This window comes from Panulirus ornatus, chromosome 43 (genome assembly GCF_036320965.1).
Source record: "Panulirus ornatus isolate Po-2019 chromosome 43, ASM3632096v1, whole genome shotgun sequence".
In the NCBI taxonomy this organism is placed as follows: Eukaryota; Metazoa; Arthropoda; class Malacostraca; order Decapoda; family Palinuridae; genus Panulirus; species Panulirus ornatus.
The window spans coordinates 30,774,493-30,802,414 of NC_092266.1; the positions used below are offsets into that span (position 1 = coordinate 30,774,493).

Sequence of the window (27,922 nt, forward strand, 5' to 3'; positions counted from 1 at the left end):
AAATCCATTTATATTTCTAACAGCAGTTGCTGACGACGAGTGAACTCCCAAGATAAAGCTTAAAAGCTTAGGGAAGCTTCCGTTACTAAAGCTTAGGGAAGCTTCCGTTACTAAAGCTTAGGGAAGCTTCCGTTACTAAAGCTTAGGGAAGCTTCCGTTACTAAAGCTGAGGATGGGAAGTGAAGAAGTAGAAGGGGTACATAAACCATTCTTCCTCGAAATATATACTTTATTACACATATACTTGGGGAAAACTGCTACAAAAATATAAGGCACACTACACTGTTGGTGAGGTGGTGTTGGGTGGGCCTGGAAAGCGGGTCGGGCAGGCTGTGGGGGAGAGAATAGTTGTTGGTTAGTATGGATAGTTAGTTGTTAGTGAGTATGGATAGTTGTTGGTTAGTACGGATAGTTGTTGGTGAATTTGGACAGATTTTGGTTAGTATGGATAGCTGGTGGTTAATATGGAGAGGTTTTGGTTAGAATGGATAATCATTAGTTAGTTTCATATATATATATATATATATATATATATATATATATATATATATATATATCTTTCATACTATTCGCCATTTCCCGCGTTAGCGAAGTAGCGTTAAGAACAGAGGACTGGGTCTTTGAACACATATTTTTATCCAAAGACACATCAGCATCACTAGAATGTCAAAGACAAATTACAAAAAAATACTTATTTCATGCACAAGCCTTAGAAAAAAAATGAATATCCCCCCAAAAAAATTATCCCCTTAGTAAGTACAGACCTCCCAAAAAAAAAATCGCAAACGAACTTTTTTAAAAGTTTTTATCTTATATAAATTCCTTTTTTTTTTTTTTTTTTTTTTTTGATACCTTTCACAAATTCTCCTTTTTAGCCGGGCAGCGTCGCCTTTCACGGAGGAAGCCCTTGAGCCGATAAGTCGGGGACAAAGGACCCTTAAAAGATTACGTGTAAACTTCAAGAATAACCTAATCTTGACGCGGGGAAATTTCGAGGCCAAATTGGGGGGACAGCAAAAATAGTGGCGTCTTCCCCCAAAAAAGTATTAAGGTTGCATCAGTTTGCCAGCAACAACAAATTATGTTTCTTTGTGAGGCTTACAAAAACAGAAGGTGGAAGATTCTTTTTTTTTTTGCTGGTCTTATAAAAAGAAAAGGCTATTTATTATGATTAGGGTCTGTATAGGCCTAATTGGCATTAAGGTCTGTACAGGCCTAATTAGCATTAGAGTCTGTACAAACCTAATTAGCATTAAAGTCTGCACAATCCTAATTAGAATTTTGGTCTGTACAAGCCTAATTAGCATTAGGGTCTGTACAGGCCTAATTAGAATTAGGGTCTGTACTGGCCTAATTAGAATTAGGGTCTGTACTGGCCTAATTAGCATTAGGGTCTGTACAGGCCTAATTAGAATTAGGGTCTGTACTGGCCTAATTAGAATTAGGGGTTGTACAGACCTAATTAGCATCAGCTATTACTAGGATGGTAAACACTTGACAGATGTGCATGTGTACATATCACAAAAAAAGGTTCGTGTTTACTAATCAGCATAAAAATTATCTTTACACTTCGAGCACCAATCAACCAAAAAAATATCTTTACACTTCACGCCCCAGACAAAAACAAATAAAAAAAGTACCTTTACACTTGACTTCTTTTTATATTGTTTATCGAATCATTTGGCCAAATTTTGGAGGAAAGACAGGTGAAAATCTGATACATTTTTTGCTGGGGAGTTACAGAAGAGGGGACGAGACATTCCTCATGTGATTCAGTCATAGTAAAAAAGGTTTCCAGTTTAAAGTATTGTTTACACATGTTTACTTCAACTCCTTGAGGATGGAGGTACGACCCTTGAGCACGACGGTACGACTCTCGAGCACCATGGAACGACCCTGGGCTACTGTGACCTGTGGCACGACCATGATAGCCTGACCTTTGACCTGAACTATGACCTGTGGCACGACCATGATAGCCTGACCTTTGACCTCAACTGTGACCTGTGGCACGACCATGATAGCCTGACCTTTGACCTCATCTGTGACCTGTGGCACGACCATGATAGCCTGACCTTTGACCTCAACTGTGACCTGTGGCACGACCATGCGGGAGGAAGGACAGATAGCCTGACCTTTGACCTCAATCTTTAGTTCAAGGTAAAAGGTCAGGTCATCATACCCGCCAAAAGGTCGCACCATAGTCGTACTCGAGGGTCGAACCGTCGTCCTCTTGAAAGGTCGTGCTTAAAGGTCATACTCAACCACTTGAAGAAAAATCCCCCAGGGAGAGATTACTCTCAAGAGCCACACTTAATGGGGTGGGATTACCACTAAGAGGGAGGATTTAACCCTTAAGGAGGACTCGATTAACGAAGGATTAATCGCCACTTGGAGGTGGGGATTTACCTGAGGGAGGGAGGGATTAATCCCAGTAGATGGCTGCTCACCTGTGGGATGTAGGGTAGGAGCAAGAAGGGCACATCCAGATGTACACGCTAAACACCATCTGTAAATACACAACACATTGTAAATCATGCCGATTTGATCACTGTAAATCATGCATGTACATGCACTGTAAATCAAATATGTATTGTCAGCTATCGTTCTTTTTAATTGCAAGCCACTGAGACTTCTTGTAAATCATTATTAAGTTTATTGGGTATCATACAGTCTTGTTTATAAATCATATAGCTTTGTTTACTGTAAATCACTCAGACGTGTTTGATGTATATCATTATTTTGTTTTGTAAATATACACCTTTGTGTGCTGTAAATCGTGTAGCTATACGTACTGTAAATTACATAGCATTGATTATTATTGTCCTGGGTGCTGTAAATAAGTCATGTAAACATCGTGCCTTATAATATAAATTCTTTCTCGTTATTTTCAAGAAAAACACAGTTCCTCGGATCCTGCGAAGTGTAAATGATTTACACTGAACATTGGTAAGTTATGTGAAAGAAAAAGAAAAAGTAGAATGCATGGAGAGAAAAAAGTTATATTATTGATAAAAGAGAGTTCCCAATGAGTAGACTATGAGTACAGAATAGATGGCAAGGAAACTATGAAGATGCGAGATCACCATGATGGTATATTGGTACGTTTCACTGTTGCAGTGTCCATGGTAGATACGTTTCACTGTTGTAGTGTCCATGGTAGATACGTTTCATTGTTGCAGTGTCCATGGGAGATACGTTTCATTGTTGCAGTGTCCATGGTAGATACGTTTCATTGTTGCAGTGTCCATGGTAGATACGTTTCACTGTTGCAGTGTCCATGGTAGATACGTTTCATTGTTGCAGTGTCCATGGTAGATACGTTTCACTGTTGTAGTGTCCATGGTAGATACTTTTCACTGTTGCAGTGTCCATGGTAGATACGTTTCACTGTTGCAGTGTCCATAGTAGATACGTTTCACTGTTGCAGTGTCCATGGTAGATACGTTTCACTGTTGTAGTGTCCATGGTAGATACTTTTCACTGTTGCAGTGTCCATGGTAGATACGTTTCACTGTTGTAGTGTCCATGGTAGATACGTTTCACTGTTGTAGTGTCCATGGTAGATACGTTTCACTGTTGCAGTGTCCATGGTAGATACGTTTCACTGTTGCAGAGAAGTTTGGGCTTGAAGTTAAAATTTACTGAAGTCTTATGGTTGTAATCCTCGCCCCATGTTCTGTGGTTGATTACGGGTTCAGTGAGACACATTGTTCGAGGGAAGTCCATCCTTAGGAAAAGATAAGCAAGGCTTTCCATATCAAGGAACCTCATGTGAAGAAGACGTAATGTTTTCCCTATGTAAATGACGACTCCGGGGCTCTTACGATGACCCACAGTCGAGAGAATGTTTCGACAACCTCCTCAAAAAAAAACGTGAAGAAGAAAAAAAAAAAGGCCTGATCTAAACCTACAACTTTTTTTTGGGGGGGGGGAGGATTATATCCCCCCAGAGAAAAAACACATGATCAACGCTACACAAAAAAAGTGAAGACTTGCCCCCCTCACACAAGAAGCTGGGGGGAGAGGAGGGAAGGGAAGGGGAGAGGAGGAGGAGGCATGATTTCCACCACAAAGAAATAATGAAACCAGAAAAACTTAATGGCTTTCTTTTTTTCTTCTTTCCTCGGGTGGTATGGCTGACGTACACATGTACGGGCCTGGAAGTGGCCAGGAGTTATTTGTATGTAAATTAAAGTGGATAGGAACGAGGACACACACACACACACACACACACACACACACACACACACAAACACACACACACACACACACACCTCTGGCTGGAGGAGAGGCGAGGGCTATAGGTTGGATGGCTGGCCTGAGGGACAGTTGAGAGAGAGAGAGAGAGAGAGAGAGAGAGAGAGAGAGAGAGAGAGAGAGAGAGAGAGAGAGGATGTGGGTGGGACAGCTGGTGGCTTGAGCAGTTGGTGCAGATGGAGTGATGACGCGTTCATTTTCATTGTCGTATTACGTCACCACCACTATCTCCAACTTGTCTACCACTATCTCCTCATCTACCAGTATCTCCTCTTCATCTACCACTATCTCCCCATCTACCACTATCTCCTTATCTACCACTATCTCCTCATCTACCACTATCTCCTCATCTACCACTATCTCCTCTTCATCTACCACTATCTCCACCTTGTCCACCACTATCCCCTCATTTACCACTATCTCCTCTTCATCTACCACTATCTCCTCCCCATCTACCACTATCTCTTCCCCATCTACCACTATCTACCATCTCCACCACTACCATACAGCCATCACCATCACCACCCCGCCCCCCTACCCCACGTCAACTACGATCACCACCACTTCCATCTCCAACACTACTATCACCACCACCCAGCCACCACCATACCCATTCCTCCTTCCCCATTCCCTCATTACAACTCACCAGGGCCTCAGGGGCGGCAAGTGGGCGTTGTAGGTATAGGAGTTAGCCAGGCCGCCAGCAAGGTGATCGCCCATAACACGCCCACGGCCGCCCACACCACGTCCATGCACGCCCGCGCCGCCTCCACACCGCTCTGCACCGCCGCCGCCGACTCTTCTCCCGCTGTAGGCGCAGAAGGTGGTTAGTTGACTTTCAGATCTATACATAGATTCGTTGATAAACATACATATAACTCATCTATATAGTAAGTAAATATCATATACATACGTATCATATACATAGTGATATGAATATAAACCTCACACAACAAAGCCTAATATACTTCAACCATAGTCCTCCTCCCGCACAGTAATAGTGGCAATGGTTATCAGTAAAGCATTTGACACTGTCCCCAGGCAAATCCTTCCACAAAAGATGGACAGAATAACAAAATAAAAAAAAAAATGTTAGTTGCGATCATAGCTGATCTCCGTGCCGGAGTTACTCACAAAAGAATCAACTCCAGAATCTTAAGCACCAAAAAATGTAGTTCCCCAAATTGCAGATTTTCCTTTAATCCATGAATTTCCAGCACCCCCCCCCCCCCCCCACGTGGACCAGAGCGAAAAAATTAAACTCTTCTCATTTGGAGACGACCTCACAACCAAGTCACAGAATCACGCCACTTCCCAAGCCATAACAAACGTGCAACATTGTAGTGCACATCCACATCACCTTCTCGCTCTCTCAACCCCCGGAGAGACGTGAACCCAATCTTCATCCCCTCATCACCTGGAGTGGTCAGCCATTACCACCCAACAAAGCCCCAGAGAACCCCAGAGATATGGAGTATCGCATACGACACAGACAGAGCATTCATTTCCCCCCCACACCAAAAACATTACCAGAACCTTCGTATACCTCAGCAACATTGTGGCCATGTGGAACGTCTGGTGCTGAGCGCTTCCCACGTGAAAGAAAGAAAGAAAGAGGGAAGATAGGAAAAGAGAGAGAGAGTGAGAGGGGGTGGGAAGAAAGAAGAGAGAGAGAGAGAGAGAGAGAGAGAGAGAGAGAGAGAGAGAGAGAGAGAGAGAGAGCGAGAGAGAGAGAGAGAGAGAGAGGAGAAAGACAGAGTCAGAAACAGATTGTTTAATGCTTTCATTCCACCAACAATACCAACAGAATTATAAAAATCGGCCAAATCTTCGCTAAAGCGATAATGTAACTTGAGCAAAACCCGGAATTATTGGGATATTACTATAACATAACCCTGAATCTCCTCCATTCTCCTCACCCAGCAATATTGGGTTATGTGGTGCGGATAATTCGCATATTTCACAGGAATTATTACACTGAATCGAGGCCGTGGAAGACATAACCCCCAAGCTAATAATGGCAAAGGACAAGTGAACTTTTAAGAACCGTGAAAGTTGTGGTGTTAAAAGAGATCAGGAAAATATAGACGAGACAACTTGAAGTTAACACCTGTGCCAGATATATGTATACACAAACCGCGAAAGTATGAGTATCTCTAGGGCAAGAATTCAAATGTGTGTGTAAGTATTCTGAGGAAGGGATTGGATCCCACGTACCGAACGATTGGAGAGTTCTAATCCCCAACACTGCGGCTCAACTTTTACAGGAAAGGGATGAATGTTCCACTCGATTCATTTCCTGATACTTTGGGTTTTCTTTACTGAAGCACACGGTGTATGTAGAGTGTAGTCAATATTCCACTGAGGCGAGAATATTCAGATTTATATATTTCTTCTGTAGTACAGAAAATATCTTTTCTGCATGATTTATTTATTGACATTTTTCCTTATGATGAGAGAGAGAGAGAGAGAGGAGAGAGAGAGAGAGAGAGAGAGAGAGAGAGAGAGAGAGAGGAGAGAGAGAGAAATATAGACAAGTGACAAGTTTAATTCTCAGAAACAATCATCCAGAGGAAAAAATATAATGAGATTGTTGTTTAGCGGGTTATATGTATCAAAAACTAGTTTACATATTTACTTGTGCATTTGACTGTCTGTTTACCTATCAAGATATTTATCTACCTACATTTCTATTCGTTGTTTTGTTTTTGTTATCTCTGTAGTCTCCGTCTACGTTTATCTCCGTCCTTTAAGGTGAATTTACGTATCTTTTAATTGGTCGGGATACACACACACACACACACACACACACACACACACACACACTCACACACACACAAACTAACATCAAATTCTTGACACACACACACACAGATCTCCCCAGACCCTTGTCTGCTGCAGTGGTCTTAAGCTACTGCTTCTTGTAAGAGGATCTGTGCCCAAGTCTGACACACACAGGCAGACAAGCAGACAGCCCCCTTGCTTGTTCGACGACCCCCTGCTTCGACAAGCAGAGTTTACATTCATTAAGAGGTTTACGCCTACTGTAAGTAGACCACATGTGAATCATTAATGACATGAGAACGTCTGTCGAGTTTACATCTCAGCAACGTCATAGTTAGCCAGCGCATTCGCTAAACATGTTTTACCAACAGGATGGTTCGTGCGTTAAACTTGTTTACCAGCAGAATGGTTCATGCGCGAAACTTGTTTACCAACAGGATGGCTCATGCGCTAAACTTGTTTACCGGCCGAATGGTTTTCTTATGCAAAACAAGTTTATATCGACAGAGCGTTCCTTTGCTGCATGCCAGGAGAGGGAGAAACACCCACCCATTTCCTCCAGCTGTTATACATTTAACAACATTTACATTGTAAATGTTTGCGAGGTATAAAGTTTATATCTTGTCATAGAATATTCAGGAGCTGGAGTCTGAAGCGAGAAGCGATAGATTCAGATACACTGACAAAGTTAACAGCAACCCAGTACGGTTACCTTGCCCGAAAGGAAGTTAAGACGAGGCGAAGTTTGTTTGTTTATCTCTCTTATGCAAAAAGCTTGGATTGCACGAGACAATAATACGTTTATCAGTATTTACAGAGAGCGAGGAGGGTGACTGGTGGTGATGATGATCCTCCTCCTCCTCGAGTTCCTCTCTTGTCGTCTGTGTCTTGCTTGGAAAAAGCTTTTTTTTTCTTTCTTTCTTTGGCTGAGTTACAAAGATGATGTTTCTGTTGATAACTGTACAGACACGGAGGGATGCGAGGGAGGATGGTTGTGTTGATGGCTACATAGACACGGAGGCTAGATCCACATCAGGACAGCTTAGGACGATAGGAGTGATAGGAGTGTCGTGTCTTTATATTCAATACAGGTCCCGGACGCGAGAGAGAGAGAGAGAGAGAGAGAGAGAGAGAGAGAGAGAGAGAGAGAGAGCGTATGTCTCCTCCAAGAATCTCAGAAGACTGTCGACTTATCTTATCTGTTTCGATGAAGTGTCTAGAGTCTGGAAGAGAAGTCCCTCCCCCCCCACCCCCACCCCGTCCGTGTCCTTCCTCACAAAGATGGAGGCAGTGGGAGGAACAGCTGGGGGGGGGGGGGGGCGTTACTTTGATGGCGGTAAAGTCGAACACAGGGAATTCTTCAAGTGTTGAGGTCCAACGTCAACAAACTCCCGTGTGTCAGAGTGGAGCCGTGTCAACCACAAACACAACAGACGTCGTCGCCTCTTCCATTTTCCTTCTTGGCCGAAGATGATGACGTGGCCGGGAGGGAGGAGGGAGGGGGAGGAAGGAACCTGGCCAGGAAGACGGGGCTTTGCGATATCCTGTCAGGAAGTGGTGGGGAGGGCTCGGCCCTCAAGGGCTCTCCGAGGGTCAAGGAGACCACCCCCTTCTCTTGCAGCCCTCAAGAGAGGTCGGCCAGGATGACTGGAGCATCCTTCACCTCCGGGGGCTTCTCATAGCGAGGTTACATAGTCTCCAGATGGCCAAGGATTTCTTTTTCTTCGCGGATTTTCGTCCTGCAGGGTTAATGAATGAGGTACACACACACACACACACACACACACACACACACCAGATACTGCACGAAAGGCAGTGAGGAGGAAGGTGTAGTTAAGGGGAAGGCGTAGTGAAGGGGAAGGTGTAGTTAAGGGGAAAACGTAGTTAAGGGGAAGGTGGAGTTAAGAGGAAGGTGTCGTCTTCCGTTAAGAAAAAGATCATTCATCTTTAAGGAAGTAAGGACGATTCAGGATCCTTTCTACAGGATCAAACAGCCTGATTGTCCAACCACATCTCCTCCTGCACCACAGAGACGTGTTCCACAGTCAGTCTTGACAATGCATTCCTCTGCCTGGGGTTAAGGCCTTAGAGAGACGTTCACATTTAGGAAAAATAATAAATAATAACATGAAATGATAGTAGTTATGATGATAATGATAATGATAATAGTTAAGATGATAATAATAATAGTTATGATGATGATAGTGATGATGACGAAAGTAGAAAGCAATCAATACAGTCGATGGGTAGGTGAAAATTTGCACACACACACACACACACACACACACACACACACACACACACACACCACACACACAAATACCTACCTTAAGGAACCTCAGTACAAAGTGCCTCCACTGGAAACAGAACACTGACCCTTACCAAGGTGCTGGGCTGTATACTTGTACTGGAAAATGGTACTTTGTACCTCTTTCTGAGGAAACGCAACCGCTGTGTGTTTTCCCATGTTACTTAAAAAGGATTCGCTCGTACGAGAAGGAAGTTCTAAGTATGTGTGTAATGACCTTATTATTTGTACTGTAAGGGGTTTAAGTTTTACACCCGTGTGTAATTACACTTATTTGTACCGTAAGGGGTGTGAGTTTTACACTCGTGGGGGGGTTGTTAGTTATAAAAAGAAAAACAAAAATCATCTTAAACCCGCCATAGAAAAGATAAAGGACACATATTATAGTAAGGATTTACCTAAAACCAACACTAGAAAAGGGGTTCAGGATCCCACATTCCATTTGAGAAAAACAAAAGCATCTCATTATCTAGCCGACCTCGTGAGGATAAATGAAAAGTTGAATGTACTTATACATTCTTCGCGAGTGAGTGAACACGTCCCTTTTTCCCTAATAGACTCTTGTGGCTGGTCGTCTGGCTTTATTATATAGGAAGCAGAGGATAAGGTAACTCAATTAGCTATATTTACTTAACGTTGTGCAGGGAAGGTCGAGGCAGCTGTTAATGCAATTACAAAATGTTCTCTTGTGTATATACCTTGTGAAAATAGAATTAGTGTTAGTGGGTTTAAGAAACTCACAATAAATTAGCACCAATTCATCATACTGTACAGTTTTCCAGTTTTTCTGAGCACGAAAATGTTATAGTGTTAAGCACATGACGTATTGCTTAATGTTACGTTGGTTAGCAAGTTAATTATGTTAATTACTCTCTCTGGGCCTCATTATACTCTGGCATGAAGTGCAGACTCATATATTATCACAAGGACATACTAATGTGAGAGCTCATTCATCCTGAAAATTGCGTCGCTTTTGAGTGTTATTTATTTTTCTCCATTTTTACCACTTGTCCGAGACACAGGCGAGATAAATGACCTTCACTCCAGTACGACCCACCTCATTGTATAATCTTCCAGCCTGGAACCTCACGAATCTTCCAGAATGGAGCCTCAGTGGTCTTCAGAAGTGGAGCCTCAATGGCCCCAAGAGCTGGGAGCCTCAATGGCCCCAAGAGCTGGAGCCTCAAGGGCCCCAAGAGCTGGAGCCTCAATGGTCTTCAGAAGTGGAGCCTCAGTGGCCCCAAGAGCTGGAGCCTCAATGACCTCAACAGCTGAAGCCTCAATGGTCTCCATGTTACATCGAGGCCATGTGAAAGATACTCTTCGGCGTCAGTGACCTGATGGTGGCTGCCCCTGGCTGCGAACCCGACGCCCCCATCCCTGTGGTGCCTCCTGAAAGAGGAGGTGAATTTGGGGTTCTTGAGGCCCAGCGATCACTCCAGTCCTGGAAACTAGTTAGGTTCCAGTCCTTGAGATTATTGAGGTTCCATTTCGTGGCGATTAATGAGATTCGAGTCCTTGAGGCGAGTGAGGCTCCAGTCCTGGAAGTTAATGAAGATCCAGGGTTTTTAAGACGTGAGACCAGCTCGGAAGACCAGCGAGATTCCAGTCCAACGGCAGACCACAATACATCCCCAGTACACCTCACCACACCTCACTGCAACTGCCCACACCACCCAGTACACCTCCCCACACCTCACTGCAGCTGGCCACACCCCCTCTCCCCCAGTATACATACCGTTGACGACGTGAACGATGACGGAGTCCGGTAGGGCGAACTTGGGGGCGCACGTGTAGTTACCGGAGTCCTGACGCACGGCCCTTGTGATGTACAGCTTGGACATGGTCTTGGTCGGGGTTTTCTCCACCTGTGGGTGTACCAGAGGGCGGGGGGAGGGTTAGTGGGTGGGCAGTAAGCGGGAGGGAGCGTTAGTAAGGGCTGTAAGTGGGTGGGAGAAGGGTTAGTAAGTGGGGAATGAACGGGGAGGAGGATCAGTAGGTGTCCCTGCGGGTGGGGAGGAGGGTCGGTGGGTGTACCAGCGGTGGGGGAGGGTCGGTGGGTGTCCCTGCGGGTGGGGAGGAGGGTCGGTGAGTGTACCTGCAGGTGGGGAGGAGGGTCGGTGGGTGTACCTGCAGGGTGGGGAGGAGGGTCGGTGGGTGTACTTGCGGGTGGGGAGGAGGGTCGGTGGGTGTACCAGCAGGTGGGGAGGAGGGTCGGTGGGTGTACCTGCGGGTGGGGAGGAGGGTCGGTGAGTGTACCTGCAGGTGGGGAGGAGGGTCGGTGGGTGTACCTGCAGGTGGGGAGGAGGGTCGGTGGGTGTACTTGCGGGTGGGGAGGAGGGTCGGTGGGTGTCCCTGCGGGTGGGGAGGAGGGTCGGTGAGTGTACCAGCAGGTGGGGAGGAGGGTCGGTGGGTGTACCTGCAGGTGGGGAGGAGGGTCGGTGGGTGTACTTGCAGGGTGGGGAGGAGGGTCGGTGGGTGTCCCTTGCGGGTGGGGAGGAGGGTCGGTGAGTGTACCTGCAGGGTGGGGAGGAGGGTCGGTGGGTGTACCTGCAGGTGGGGAGAAGGGTCGGTGGGTGTACTTGCGGGTGGGGAGGAGGGTCGGTGGGTGTACCTGCAGGGTGGGGAGGAGGGTCGGTGGGTTTACCAGCATGTGGGGAGGAGGGTCGGTGGGCGTACATGGTGAAGCACAGTAATGCCGGAGGAAATCAAGGATAAGAAATGGATAGAGGAAGGAAAGGAAGTGAGAACGAAGAGAACCAGATGCATCAAATGGAGAGAACGAGAAGTAATAACAGTTATGAGGAACAATAAGATATAAAGGACAGAAGAATTAGAGATATAGAGAAAATTGAAGAGAATGTCGAAAATGAAGCCATGAATATCAACCTGCCTTTAAAAAAAAAAAAATAAACTTATAACGAAGAGAAAATGGGAATATAGGATACACTAAAATATAATTGAGATCTCACTTTATCCAATACAACTATTAAGTGTATTTCATGCAAACAGGTTATACCCAGACACTACATTCCAGAAAGACATATACGTCAGATAACGTTATCCACGTGAGATATGTATTGGTCAGTGTAATTCTGGCGAGGTTATCTGTGCTAGTGTGGTGGTGTCGTATAATGTTATCGTACATCACTGCAGTGGCGTGCTGTTTCCAGAAAGCATCGTACGCTATTATGCAATTATCTTACTGTTGTGCGGGAGTATGGTAAATGCCTTTTAGTTTATGAAATTTGGCTCCCTTTTTTTTATGTGCAGGTGTCATAATTAAATATGAAATTCGTTCGTCATAGAGACAATTCTATAATGTTTTAATTGTGCTAAGCAGATGTAAAGCAATCGTTCATTACAGAGGTAGTGACGTAGTCGCAGAATTACCGTACGTTAGTAAACAACTCAATGTGGGTTGAAGATATCGTACATTTAGTAGCAAGTTGTTAGACCTCATCTACATTGAGGGTATCGTGCGTTAGGCAGGCAGTTGTTATGATCTTACTTCCATTGAAAATACCGTAGATTAAGTAGGAAATTGTTAGGTCTTACCTCCATTGAGCCACTGAGGGTATCGTACATTAAGTAGGAAGTTGTTATACTCTACCTCCATACTGATGCCTCCCCTGGGCGAGCTGTAGTTGAGAGTGGAGGCGCCCTCGGTACCAGAGGACGGGTCCCACAGCCTCAACCCCAGCCTCCACCTCACAGTGGAGGCTGATGGTCGACCCATGCTGGATGTACACCTCCGAGGGACCCAGGATCTCCGCCTGCTGTACAGCTGTACACGGGCAGGACACCAAGACGTCACAGAGTACATCAGGGTAGGGTAATCGGTTCGATTCTTATAAGCAGGGTTGAAGTATAGTATGATATATAGACAAGAACAGATATTCACCCGGTAACACACACACACACACACACACACACACACACACACACGCACACTCACCTAGGACGGTCAGGTGGATGGGCAAGGAGACCTTAGGGCTGGTGGAGACCTGACACTCGTACACGCCGGCGTCTCTGAAGGTGACGGAGCTGATGTCCAGGAACCAGTTCTCGGCGTCCAGAGGGTGGTACACCTGGGGCGACACACACGGGGGGGGTAAGGCCACTGAGTGGAACACCTTCAGAGACAGACGGGGGGGGTAAGGCCACTGAGTGGAACACCTTCAGAGACAGGCGGGGGGAAAGGCCACTTAGTGGAACACCTTGGGACACGCACCAATTAATCTACCAACTTCCTCATACCCGAGGCATTGAGCGAGATTAATCACATTCATCCATGAATCACAGAAAGATTAATTAGAGATAACTGTACGTGTAGAAAACGCTGCGGGGGGTTAATTACTAATGTCTAAAATGCCTGGGGGAGGAAGGGGGGCGGGGAAGAGAGGAGGTTAATTACAGACACTTAGATTTACTGAAGACACGGACGTGGTAATTATGGACACCCTAGGGAGATGGCATGTTTAATGGCGTACTCTTGTGTCCCTGGGAAGTAGAGTCCTTCCCACAGACCAGTGAACTGTATGCCTCTCCCACAGCCTGGTAAATTGTGCGCCTCCCACACTCCATCGGTAAATTGTGCCTCTCCCACAGCCTGGTAAATTGTGCGCCTCCCACACTCCATCGGTAAATTGTGCCTCTCCCACACACCAGTGAATTGTAAGAGTTTCTCGTGGTTCAGTCGATGGTGAGAGCTTTTCCCCAAAATCCAATGGATCGTGAACGCTCCTGATTAACTCCCTGTTCAACCTCTGAACTCCTTAGTTCATTTCCATCCACATTCCTCGCGTTAGGACGTGTAGCTCCTCGGGATGTTCTGTTCATATGCGTGTGACATCAACCTAGCTGTTGAACACTGTCAGTTCGTAATTATCAACCTATCTATCGGTGTATCCTCATCTCCAGTCCAATCGACACGGGTTAGGGCAAGTGCATAAGGGTCGGTAGACGGCTCGTATGCCCTGATGGGTGTAAATTGTCCCTTTAGCAATCTTAAATCATTATCCAAATGTTATGAATTCAATAGAATAATCCTTCTGCTGACTAGAATAATCCTTCTGCTGACTAGAATAATCCTTCTGCTGACTAGAATAATCCTTCTGCTGACTAGAATAATCCTTCTGCTGACTAGAATAATCCTTCTGCTGACTAGAATAATCCTTCTGCTGACTAGAATAATCCTTCTGCTGACAATTCTTTTTTTTCTTCTGTTTTATATTCTAACCTTCCAGCAGGGACTCGCAACACCACGTACCATATAGACACACATGTCTCTCTCTCTCTCTCACGTACCATTAGAATTGGTCTAAGTAGCAGCGATTTACTCCTCTCGCGTGCCACAGTAAATCCTCCCCAGCTATTAAATCCCCCCCTCCCTCCACCTCCTCTAGAAAGAAAAATCCTCTCGCATTCCATCGTGTTTGTACCAATTACCTACGTACATTCCGTCCCCCATCTGTTCCAGAGAACAGTACCACACACACACACACACCTTTCAGTATTCTGAAGGGTGTACACTTTACGTACCTTCCGTTTTCCTTTAATGTAAGAGCCGTCTCCAGTTTTCTTATTGCCGTAGCATCGATATGTCGTAGACGGTGGAGTTAATCTCGAGACGTCTACGTACCCCCCCCCCACAAGTCGACCAGGTCAATAACTCACTGCCACACGACCGGAACACACGGTAATCCCTGTGTTCTATAATGTCATTTCCCAGAATACCTCGCACGCAGTTCACGTACCCGGATCTCGTATACGTAATATTATTTTTTTATCTTTTACTTTTCGATGAATAGGCACTAATTTAGAGCATTGGCACCCGCAGCAAGGTCGGCCCTCCGAGAAGAGGGGAATATATGAAAAGCTGGGTCAAAATATAAGAGAGAAGTACTCCTCACTCCAGGCACTGAATAGAAATCTCATACATCGTGTATACATTTTTATATGGATACAAATGGTACATTTTCTCTCCACGGGTTTTTTCTCAAATCATAAACTTAAAAGTAAAGTCTTTTGAGATATTGCTTAAGCATTTCTAGATTCTCATTAATGTTCTCATTAATATGTAAAGACTCCAATCTTATTGTAGGTCAATATTGAATCAAACCCTTTCAAATCTTAATCTAACTTAATATTCAGACACTCCATTGAAAAGTTGTAACTTTATTATATCATCTGTACAGCATATCAGTACTACGAAGGCTTGTGTTTCGTCTGTAGTCTTTCTGTATCATGAAATAACGTTTCCTCATTCTGTAATCTTCCTGTATTTTGAGAGCTCTGTACCTTTTATAAACATTCCTTATCGTGGAGGCAAACTTTTTCTTATTCTGTAACCTTTTACAGCAATGTGTCTTTCTTCATCTTTCTCTGCCATAGAAAAATATTCTTTCATTTTCTGATTTCATCATCTGGATAAAATCTCTCTCATTTCTCTCTTCGTATTAGTTTTTAACTTCCTTTTTCCCCCTTATTCACTTTCCTTTACCCAATAATTCTTTATTTGTCTGCCTATATTTATCGTCACACTTCCTGGGCATCTATGTTTTATTGGAGAGAATAATAAAGAATCGGGAAAAAGTCAGGAAAAGTTAAAGGAGTGCTTAAAAATTTTATATGTCCTGAGTGGCGTTACTTTCCACAATCCTTCTAAAAACTGAAGCCCACCAAAGTTATCGAGAACAACAACAACAACAAAACAAGTTTACCTGATGGTTCTTTGTGGCTCTAACTTGACAAATGTATATATATATATATATATATATATATATATATATATATATATATATATATATCAGTAAGCCTCCATGCTGGAACTGTGTTCAAGAATCATCCACTTTACCAATCCCAACTCCAACATTTTTTTTTTTTATGATTATTCCCAGGACGGCATTCCTCAAGAGCTCTTCAACTTCGGGGGGTATGTTTTTCTCCCAGTGGGACCTCCGACTCTTTTTCTTCGGATAGTCAGGCCAATATATCTGTGGGTTTTTTTCCCCACTCTGATGGAGCACTGTCTGGGTCCGTTTCTTCTGCACTTCGTTGGGTGTTCTCTTGGGAAACTTTGATGTTTTTTTTGTTTTGTTTCGTAACGTGAGCTCGTTACTCGTATTGTCACAATGCACCTGTTACTCATTGTTATGTTTATTGTCAGTTCTTTGAGCTATTCTCTTCTCCAGAATTCCTTGCTCTTAGTCCCTCTTTGCCTCTGTCAGTCTCGGTGCAACAGTCCAGAGAATAACTTCTCAAAACGACTTAATTTCACCCTGAAAGTTGAATCAGAATAAAATCATTTTTGGTTCCTAGAGAAAGAGAGGAATGAAAGGAAGCCGAAGATGATGATGGTAGAAATGTGTGATGATAAGAGAGAAATATAGAAGACTGTTTGGCTGAGGGTTGTTACAACAGTCGTGGTTTTGTTAGGAGTATTTGAGATGACTGTGATATAAGGTATATATATGAATGAATGAATCACAGGAGAAGAGATGTAGTTGTAGGAAATAAATGAATTCTGAAGTGAGGTTGATGCAACACCTGGTTTGCGATACTGTCAGTGGGGAAGGTGTGACTCATCATCTTAGGTTATTCATTAGTAACCTGGGTGAACTACGACCCACCTTGGAATGTGACTCACCTTGGACTGACTCGCCTTGGAATGTGACTCACCGTGAACCTATCATCAGTAGTATAGGTAAAGATCCCAACGGTGAGTATGTGAAGATCCCTCTTTCTGATCCACGACACCTGGGGATGAATAGAAAGGTGAGTCACCTGGACAGCATGAATAACCCACTTAATCCCTTCAAATATATCCCCTTCCCTAAACCCCTCTCCCTCCCATCCCAATGGACTCCCAAGTCCCTGCTCCTCCTCCACCTCCTACCTCCTTGCCCTCCCCCCCCCTCCATGTTCCCCCTTGCCACCTATTCCCCCTTGGCCCCTTTTTAAGAACTCCCCCCCGGCCCCTCACCATCTCTTAGTAAAACTTGTCCAAGTTTATCCAGTCATGGAATTAGAGAGTTACATACATAGTCTTGTTTACAAGTTGTGTGATACTGGCTGACTGGACGAAGAGATCCCCAACCTGAAGGAAGACTCTCTCTCTCTCTCTCTCTCTCTCTCTCTCTCTCTCTCTCTCTCTCTCTCTCTCTCTCTCTCTCTCTCTCTCTCTCTCTCACACACACACACACACACACACAGACATGACATGACCCTCTGTGAGTTAAACATGACTCTCTGTGAGTTAGACATGACTCTGTGACTGGAGCGTGACTCTATGAGTTACACATGACTCTCTGTAAGTTAAACGTGACTCGTTGTGAGTTTAAAAACAAAGACATCCTCTTTGAGTTAGACATGACCCTATGTGAGTCTGACATGTCTCCGGCAACGAGTCAAAACATATCCCCAGGAAATCAGACATTCACTGAACCAGTTAGCCATTCTCTTAGGGAAGCCCTAGACGTCCCTCGTCTGATTTTAGTTCGACATGCCATATGTCAGTCAGACATCGCCTCAGCGGAGCCATGCCTACCCCCCCCTCCTCCCCCCTTACAAGAGGCTGCCGCAATCCCACGAAGTTTCTCCAGTAATTCTTATCTTAAATGGAAATCTAACAGACAGTTCCCTGCGACCAAATACCTTGAAGTAAATGGCTTAGGCAGAGCTCCTATGTCGTCACAGCGGCCATAACTTCAAGAGGAGAACCATGGTGGGTTTATTATGAGGAATACAACAGATACTTCTGTTGTATGAGGGGAATACAATTGCTCGTTGTAGGGGGGGGGGGGGAGGAATACTACTATTACTCTTGAGACTACATGAAACAGAGGGAGAGGCGTAAGGTACTTAGGGTGTGTTATTATAGTATTTAATTCTAGAGTCGGTTCATTTCATGGAATACAGTAACTACAGTTTGGGTAGGAAGGACGTTTAGCATCTTACGGGAAGAAATACAGAAGATGTTGAAGTTGTAGAAGGGGGGTTTTTACAAAAGATTCTGGATACAGTACAGTTACTCCGAAGACAGTACAAATACAGTAGCAATACAACTACAGCAAGAAGAATTGCATTGGATACAGTAATGGTAAAACTACTTTCGGAGATACTACATCAAATGCATTACCAAATACAACTACTGTATAAGAGACCACATATGTACAGTACCAATACACCTACATAAGCTACATCAAATACAGTAGTAATACAACTGATATAGGATGGACTACATCAGATACAGACGAAATGCAGTTACGCAGGAGTGACTTCATTAAATACAGTATCAGTACAATTATTCTTAATGATAAATGTCACCAAATGTAGCATATATATTACTAATACAGAGAATAGCTTTTTTCTGTATGAATTACAGGCCCGATACAGTAGTTGTATCTTCGGCACTGCCCACTACATCAGTTGTATCCAATATCTGTATCTACTGTAGTACCCACTATAGTAATATCTACTGCATTACCTACTGAAGTCGTTGTATCGACTGTATTACCCACTGAAGTCGTTGTATCTACTGTATTACCCACTAAAGTCGTTGTATCTCCTGTATTACCCACTAAAGTCGTTGTATCTACTGTATTACCCACTAAACTCATTGTATCGACTGTATTACCCACTAAAGTCGTTGTATCTACTGTATTACCCACTAAAGTCGTTGTATCTATTGTATTACCCACTAAAGTCGTTGTATCCACTGTAATACCCACTAAAGTCGTTGTATCTACTGTATTACCCACTGAAGTCGTTATATCGACTGTCTTACCCACTGAAGTCGTTGTATCTACTGTATTACCCACTGAAGTCGTTGTATCTACTGTATTACCCGCTGAAGTCGTTGTATCTACTGTCTCACCCACTAAGGTCGTTGTATCGACTGTATTACCCACTAAAGTCGTTGTATCTCCTGTATTACCCACTAAAGTCGTTGTATCTCCTGTATTACCCACTAAACTCATTGTATCGACTGTATTACCCACTAAAGTCGTTGTACCTACTGTATTGCCCACCAGAGTTGCATTGCCCACTACAGCCCCACCCACGCCAGCTGGTGCAGGAGGTGTGCTCAGTACTCACGTCCTTGAGGCCCAGGTTCTTGACCTGGCAGGGTAGGCGGGCGCGGTGACCCAAGACAGCAGTGATGTTGGTGGGTAGGTTGCCGAACACTGCCGAGTTGTGACTGTTGCCTCTACCCCAGGTGATGCTGTGCTGGGGTCCCCCTCGGTCATACCGCCCTGGGGGGAGAGGTGGTGGTGGTGGGGGGGCAAGAAAGGCAAGACAGATCAGGGGTTGGCAGTGATAACGGGGGGTGGGGTGGGGGAGATGATGAGGGAGGGTAGGGGGGGGCGCTATACTCACTGTTCGTGGGGAGAAACCTTGTAGAAAGGAAGTACCAGAGGGGAGATTAATCATATATGAGGGAGAAACCATGTAGAAAGGAGGTACTAGAGGGGAGATTAGTCATATATGAGGGAGAAACCATGTAGAAAGGAGGTACCAGAGGGGAGATTAATCATATATGAGGGAGAAACCATGTAGAAAGGAGGTACCAAAGGGGAGGTTAGTCATATATGAGGGAGAAACCATGTAGAAAGGAGGTACCAGAGGGGAGATTAGTCATATATGAGGGAGAAACCATGTAGAAAGGAGGTACCAGAGGGGAGATTAGTCATATATGAGGGAGAAACCATGTAGAAAGGAGGTACCAAAGGGGAGGTTAGTCATATATGAGGGAGAAACCATGTAGAAAGGAGGTACCAGAGGGGAGATTAGTCATATATGAGGGAGAAACCATGTAGAAAGGAGGTACCAGAGGGGAGATTAGTCATATATGAGGGAGAAATCATGTAGAAAGGAGGTACCAGAAGGGAGATTAGTCATATATGAGGGAGAAACCATGTAGAAAGGAGGTACTAGAGGGGAGATTAGTCATATATGAGGGAGAAACTATGTTGAAATGAGGTACCAGAGGGGAGACTAGTCATATTTGACGGAGAAACCAGAGGAAATCGTCTCCCTTGAGATGCACCTTGAACCACGGGCCTTACAGCCACACACACACACACACCTTGCAGCATAAAGCCCAAACGACAACCACTTGGTCATTCATGACTTCGGCAACGCTACTTCTCCCTTCTGTAGAAGCTCCTAGAGATCCAGCCACCACGCAACACTCGCACGGCACGGCTGTAGGCGGGAACTCTGCTAACTTCATCTCAGTTCTCTTGCTAAGTAAACCCAGGCAGATGTATCGACTCATCCCGAAATAAGGAAGCAATATCTTGTTGTTTTCATACCCCTCCCTCCCTCCCTCCCTCTGCGTCCTCAGCATTGCTGAAGTACTTTAGACACTTAGCGAGCACCGCTAGATGGGAAGAAACCAAAGTGAAGGGCAGCCCTAGAGAAGGGAGAAACTAGAATGAACAACGGGTCTGAAGGAGAGAGAGAGAGAGAGAGAGAGAGAGAGAGAGAGAGAGAGAGAGAGAGAGAGAGAGAGAGAAGAGGTGCCTTTGACGAGATTTTGCAAAGACTCAAGGGGGAACGCCTGTATAGCGCTCACTTTATGAGAGAGGGAGAGAGAGAGAGACTTTGTCAGAGCAGAGGAGACAAACGATTGAGATTATTAAAAAAAAAAGAAGAAAAAAAAAAGGAATATCAGAGACGCAGGAGGGAAGGACAGGCCAACCGGAGTGGCAGGACGTCAGCAGCCATCAGAGGGCAGAAGGAAAAGACGTCTTGGCCAAAAGACGTAGATGACAGATTAAGAAACGGAGGGAAGGGGAAAGCAGAAAGAATGGGATTCAGGTGCAGACGTTGAAGTGGGGAAAGGAAGAGGGACGTGGAGGAAGCAGATATTGAGTCATGCAAATGACATAAAGAGGAGAGTATGTTTAGCCAAGAGGGAAGGAGGGAGGAGTGATCTCATACACGGAAACCCCAGCTTGTGCCACCCAACTGCCTTCAGTCTAACTCTACCTCCGTCCCCTGCCCCACCTAGATGTGTGACCTGGTTCCTGGAACATTCATGCTCGTGGATGACCCGTCTGTGACCTCCTGTGGCCCCCTGGAGATGACACACGTGTGACGTTACTACAGACAAGTAGTGCTACTAATTCATCGGTTTAAAGAATTGACCACATGGCTATGAATGATAACCAGAGTCGCTTGAAAATAATTATAAACAATGTAATGACTCGAGTAAACTCCTGTTGACCTGATCATCCCATCGGCGAATTAGGGTCAAGTGGTGTGACCCAACAACGAGGGTTCATTCGACGAATCATTCAACCCCCTAAAAAAATATAAAGCTCACATCCCACCCACACACAGGTGAACCCAGACATATCACGCACCGTGCATATGATTAACTCGTATCTTTGCTTACCAATTTCCGCGATAGGAACAAACTTTTGCGCCACCCCTTTTGGGATTTGCGACAGGAAAATCGCATTACTAGCACCAGTCTGTGAGGGCGCCATCACCCCGAGCAAACACCGGGCGTGTGGTGGTGGTGAGTGAGGGGTTGTCAGACTTGTGAGGACCTCATGAAAAATGGCCAAACATTGACACACACACACACAATCCTCATGATCCAGTTGGGGTGGTCGGTCACAGCCCCCATGATGCAGTTGGATGGCCCTTACCCATGATCCAGTCGTGTGGCCATAGTCCCCATGATCCAGTCGTGTGGCCATAGTCCCCATGATCCAGTCGTGTGGCCATACTCCCCATGATCCAGTAGTGTGGCCATAATCCCCATGATCCAGTAGTGTGGCCATAATCCCCATGATCCAGTGGTGTGGCCATAGTCCCCATGATCTAGTGGTGTGGCCATAGTCCCCATGATCCAGTGGTGTGGCCATAGTCCCCATGATCCAGTGGTGTGGCCATAGTCCCCATGATCCGGTAGTGTGGCCATAGTCCCCATGATCTGATGGGGGAAACCACCACCTCAGTCCCCATGATACAAAGATACCATGGGTGTCAAACTCGCTCCCCGTCAACACACATACAGTAACCATCTACACACAAGGCCCAGTCATGCAGTACAGTAAGAGCCAAGTTTATTTTAGAAAAACGTAATAATCAACGAGTCTCATGTCAGGGAACTTCGCTGTAGAAGCTACATTTCAGAAACGACGCAAATAATCACTAGCGTCCAAAGCTGAGCTAGGCAATACCAAGATTGTTTTCACAATAAATGATATTTTCTAATACATTCTTCCTCTCATTGTCATTTAGTCAGCGTTCAGAAACATGATATACACACGTTCATATACCTTGTAAATGTAACTGGTGACGCATGGAAGCAAGAGAAAAGAAATCTCGTCGAATTATCATGTAAATTATTATTTGATTGGAGTGAAGCGTCGGTGCAGATAACCGTACTGTGAAAAAATAAAATTGGTGGGTATATGTGGAGGCAGTGCGTGGGGGGGGGTGGATGCGTTGGTCTGGGCCCCAGCCAATGACAGTCACCCACTCCAAATTCTTTAAATTGATTGGTTCCGGCACGGGTGGCCGGCCGATCACGTGACCGCCCGGGTATATAAAGGTAAGGATTATGTATGTTGCTTTAACGATTGATATGAACACATGAAGAAGCTTCACCTTCAAGATTTATTTGACCGTTGATGGATGATTGTATTTAGTAGCTTGACGTTGAGGGCTTATATATAAACCTCGGCAGGTGATGAGGACCAACAAATATACAAATAACGAAACGAGGCGTCGCTTTCTCCCCCCTCCCACCCCTCAGCCTTTTTTTCTCCCGCTCTCCCCTCCCTCTCTCCCCGCTCTCCCCTCCCTCTCTCCCCTCTTCCCTTCTCCCCAGCTCCTGTTAAAAGAGTCTTAAGTTGGGTGTCCGCTGTATCGACTTTCTTCAGCTTCGGCTCATCCCAGCGGAGTTCTCACGAAACTTCTTTTTTCTCTCTGTTGAGCCGGTGTCTTACAAGCAGGAGAAAAGTTTTTTTTTCCCCTCTGCGCGCTGTCTACAAGCCACGATAAGCTGTTTATAATCTACAAGATATGAGGAAAGTGTCTTTATGCTTCCTTTCAAGCTGGCCACGCGCTTTCTACAAGCCACGATAAGCTGTTTATAATCTATAAGACATGAGGAAGTGTCTTTACGCTTACTTTCAAGCTGGCCACGCGCTGTCTACAAGCCACGATAAGCTGTTTTAAAACCTACAAGCCATGACGAAGTGTCCTACTCATACTTACAAGCTGGCCATCATTGAGTAAAGGTTACGCAACGCAAAGTTCATCTTCGTAAGGTCTCCCTCCTCCTCCTCCTCGAGGGTGAGGTAAGTGGGTGTATTCACACAAGTATTGGTGTGGTCACCCCAGTGACTCCTCCTCGAGTCGAGTGTTCCAGATATATATCACTTTATTCTTTACGTTGGAGGTTCCAGTCATGAACAGAAGTCCACATCGCGGGAATTATAGAGAGGTTAATGAAAGGGGCAAAAAGAAGAGACAAGGGAAGAGTGTTTTACGAACTTTAGAGACATTGAAAGAATTTGTCTTTGAAAATGTGCCTGGTCATAGTTATTAGGAAAGCAAGATATGAGAGGGGAGAGATCTTGAAAGCCTCGAGGTGTAGGGAAAGAAATAGTTCGTTTAGCAACGTCACTTTTTTTTGTTTTCATATGCGCTCTGTGTACACTTGTAGGTAAACACATATTTGCTACAGTGTACATTTCTGAAGCCAGCAGATTTACCCACTGCCAAAAAAAACCCTCATCGCAAACACCACTAGTGAAAGTCTCTGTTGTTCACGAGGTATTATTTTCACCTGGGTTCACATTTATTGTATCCGTCTTTCGTGTGTGTGTGTGTGTGTGTGTGTGTGTGTTTGACAACCGTAACCTTGAAATCTCTCCTGGCTCAAGGATCAATAATAGCCTGTAGGAATCATTGAGACGATTCATTGTACTGACAGAGTATCATCCCCAGCCTAAGGTCAGTGACACTTAGAATTATCTTCAACAACTTTAGAAGAATTTCAGATTTTTTTTTTATTTTTAGTTCCGTAATTATATATATGACGTTCAAGGCTTAGATTACCCTACATTTAGGCCAACAAAACAATCAAATAACCAACAATCTTGTTCAAAAACAAGTCTTTTTTTTATATAAATTTGTACTGATGGTTTTTCTCCTTATATATATAAACATCGCATTCATGGACAAGCGCTCTTTTCCAGCACCCATGGACCTCTACAACCCCAGCACCAACGTATTTTAAGTTCCTCGTAACCCAACAGCATGTATTGCCCGTCATTGGAAAACGATTGGTGGGGTATGTAAATGGCCTACCCCCAACAGATTTCTGTGAGTGTACACGCCATTTACACTTCGAACCGTATTGTTTAGATATATCAATAGTCTTACTGCAAAAGTATTCGGAGTTTCTATTTTTTAGGCTCTGAAGATTGAAAGAGATTCTTCCGATATATATGGCGATAAAAATGTTTTTTCATTACACTGCTGTCTTTTCCTTATATATATATATATATATATATATATATATATATATATATATATATATATATATATATATATATTCTTATGAGTCCACGGGGAAATGAAGCACGATAAGTTACCAAGCGCACTTTCGTGTAATAATCACATCATCAAGGGAGATACTGGACTCTTTTGTACGCCCTCTGAAATATTGCTTTGAAATTTGGTATACGTGTGGATTTTGAACGGGTCAGACTCAACTGCCCCTTGAAAAATGTTCCCTTGTGGACCATTTCATAATCCCTCGAATTCGAAATATTTCCTGAGACAAATTGAAGACTATATAAGAAAAATAATCTCAGGCCGAACTGAGTCTTCTTAAACATTTATGTATCTTTTTTTTCTCTCTCGTTACAGTTACACTTTGGAGTATACGTAACGGGGAATTTTCTCTTGTCTCGTATGATTAGAGAAACTCGACTATTCCTTATCATTACCTGGAGATTCAGGCCTTTGGACTCGAGCTTACACGGAGCAGACGCTCCAAAAACCACAAGATCATATTGTGTTTCTTGAGAGAACGGTGGAATGGCTTCGTTCAATGGTACAACCACTCTCACCGGCTATTTTTTATTACCCTCTCTCTCTATATACCTCCCATATTGCCAGAACAACCTTCCCGCTCAGCATTTAACATATTTTCCCAAACATTCCACCAGCACCGCAGCCAAGCAATTTCTACCCTGCCAGGGAGATGGATGAATTCGTAACCATTGCGTATGGAGATTAGTCGTCGCGCGTCTGGTAATTTTCCGGGCGTGTCTACGGACAGGAGATAGATGCTACACATTGTCTCGCAGCCACTGTCTTCCTTATCGGTAAAGTACTTTAAAATTCGTCAAATGTAATGAGTGAAAATATTCTACGCTATGGAGCAAAGTCATCCACAGTTTCTTACACTTATGAGTACGACATGAAGACAATGGTACGTCGTGCTCAAGGGTCGTACTTCCGTGTTCAAGGGTCGTACATTTGTGCTCAAACGGTAAAGGGAAACAGGTCCTGTTACAACGGCTTTTCCTGTTTCCTCCACACCCGCCTCTGGGTTCTGTCAAGACCCACAGGTGGGTGAGAGAGTGTAAATTCGGCCAGTTCAATGTTCGAAATGCAGACGTGGGTTCCACCTCCCGTAACTCAACTAGGGTCGCTATTTTCACCAGTGTTACTGCTCCCATTTTATACCCAGTAATTCATGTAATGGATACCGTGCAGTTAAGCTTCGCTGCAGGGCTGTGCAGGCTTAGCTTTAGGATGTTTCCTTTAGTGCTGGAAGGGAAGAGGTTTTAGGTGGAATACAAATCTCGTCAAAGAACGCGTTTCAGAGGAGTATCCATCTTGTAGATCCTGCTACTGAGTAGAGTGCAGGACCTCCTGGAAAGGGGGTCTTGGGTGATTAAGAATACTGCACACACACACACACACACACACACACACACACACACACACACACACACAGATAGATAGATAGATATACTCTATAATCTAATTAAGCATAATTGATAGAAGCTCAAAAATATGAACAGAAAGTTCAAAACTTTACACAATTAGACAGGTAATGCTTCGTCTGACTCACTGGTCTGGATCACACTTAGCATTCAATAATGGTGATTAAGTTTTATTTAAGGAATAAATTAACTTTATGCCTAAAAGAAGACAGGGTGTATTGGCTGTATACTCACCAGCCACAGGGGAGGCGAAAATGACTGTAAGAAACAACAATGTGGCCTTCAGGATGCGACCAATCTTCCCACCCACAGCTGGTGCCGTTGTGCGACCAGCTGGATGCGCTGACACCAGGCGCACAGGTGGTAATGGCGGTGGTAGCTGACCATCTGGGGACGATACCACGCCCTCAGCTAGTGATCTTTGACCACCTGCGGATGAGACGACACTTCCAGTTGGTGATGTGAGACCAGATGGAGCCAAGACCAGGCCTTCTGCAGGTGGTGATGACAGACGGTCTGGAGCAGAGACCAGGAAGCCCTCCGACGGTGCCATCACACAAGACGGACCTGAGACTTCATCTCGAGGAGATGGCCAGTCCTTATGGTCACCTGAGGAAGACGCAACACAAGGTGGAGGTGAGGTCAAGTGACGGCCGGGGGACATCACAACCGAACTCACAGACGTAGGTCGGGAGAATACATCACTGCCAAAAGATGTCACTGGGATAAAACACACGGACATCAGAGGCCCCTGATCTCCAGAGGATGTCCCTGGGCCTCGTTTATTCTGAGACATCCCAAGATTCGGGTCACACTCTGACATCACCAGACCTCGAACGCACTGAGGTGCCTCCAGACCAGTCAGTGACGTCTGTGGTTCTTCGTCTGTGTGGGTTCCAGCCTTCCAGGACGGTGATGGTGTGAGACACAGCGTCTGGAGTGTGAGAGACCCCATCATCTGCACCCCTTGCGGCCTTACTGGACTGATGGAAGTATACTTTGATATATCTGCTATGTTAGACGTTATACTAGTGGCATTATGTGTTATGCTAGCTCTACTGAAGTTCCCTCTCTTGACCAGAGGGTCGTGCAAGTTCCCAACATCTTTCCTTCTCACGTTAACATTTCTGAACTGATCACTTAAGTTCTCTAAGTCGTAATTTATATTTTCAATGAAGCTGCTTATCTGTTCTCTCTGTTTACAAGACTTCTGATCTAGGTTCCTATTTTCTTTTACGTCATTTCTCCCCTCGTCTGCATCATCTGTTTTCATAGGTACAGGTGTTGCTGTATCCGTCATGTATTCCACTCCATCACACCTGCCTGTAGCAACTACAGTCACGTATCCTGTAAAACTAGTGTTTGTAGTTTCTGTTCCCAAGTGGTTGTCTGTAACACACTCACAACACACACTTGCCGGGCACATATTGATACATATATACCAAATACAACAGTTTTCTTAGGGTCTGCTGCCGTTAGGAAGAGACTCTCAAGGTTGTGTGTCCAGAAGTTGTTGTGATGAAGTTGTAGGTCGTCAGGCGTTGCGACCCTCCTCACCAGGGGCTTGATAACGTAA

At 44.7% G+C, this 27,922-nt stretch overlaps 1 protein-coding gene across 1 annotated transcript; it reads right to left on the reverse strand.

Annotated features, from left to right (window-relative positions):
* Positions 1 to 208: 208 nt before the first annotated feature.
* On the reverse strand, positions 209 to 27,922 carry LOC139762499 (uncharacterized). The gene is given in 10 exon segments (XM_071687463.1): positions 209 to 330; positions 2,448 to 2,506; positions 4,904 to 5,065; positions 11,088 to 11,217; positions 12,963 to 13,016; positions 13,018 to 13,136; positions 13,308 to 13,440; positions 17,033 to 17,110; positions 19,451 to 19,608; positions 26,581 to 27,922. Coding segments are annotated over 8 exon segments (2,019 nt in total). The 5' UTR covers positions 27,773 to 27,922; the 3' UTR covers positions 209 to 330; positions 2,448 to 2,506; positions 4,904 to 4,910.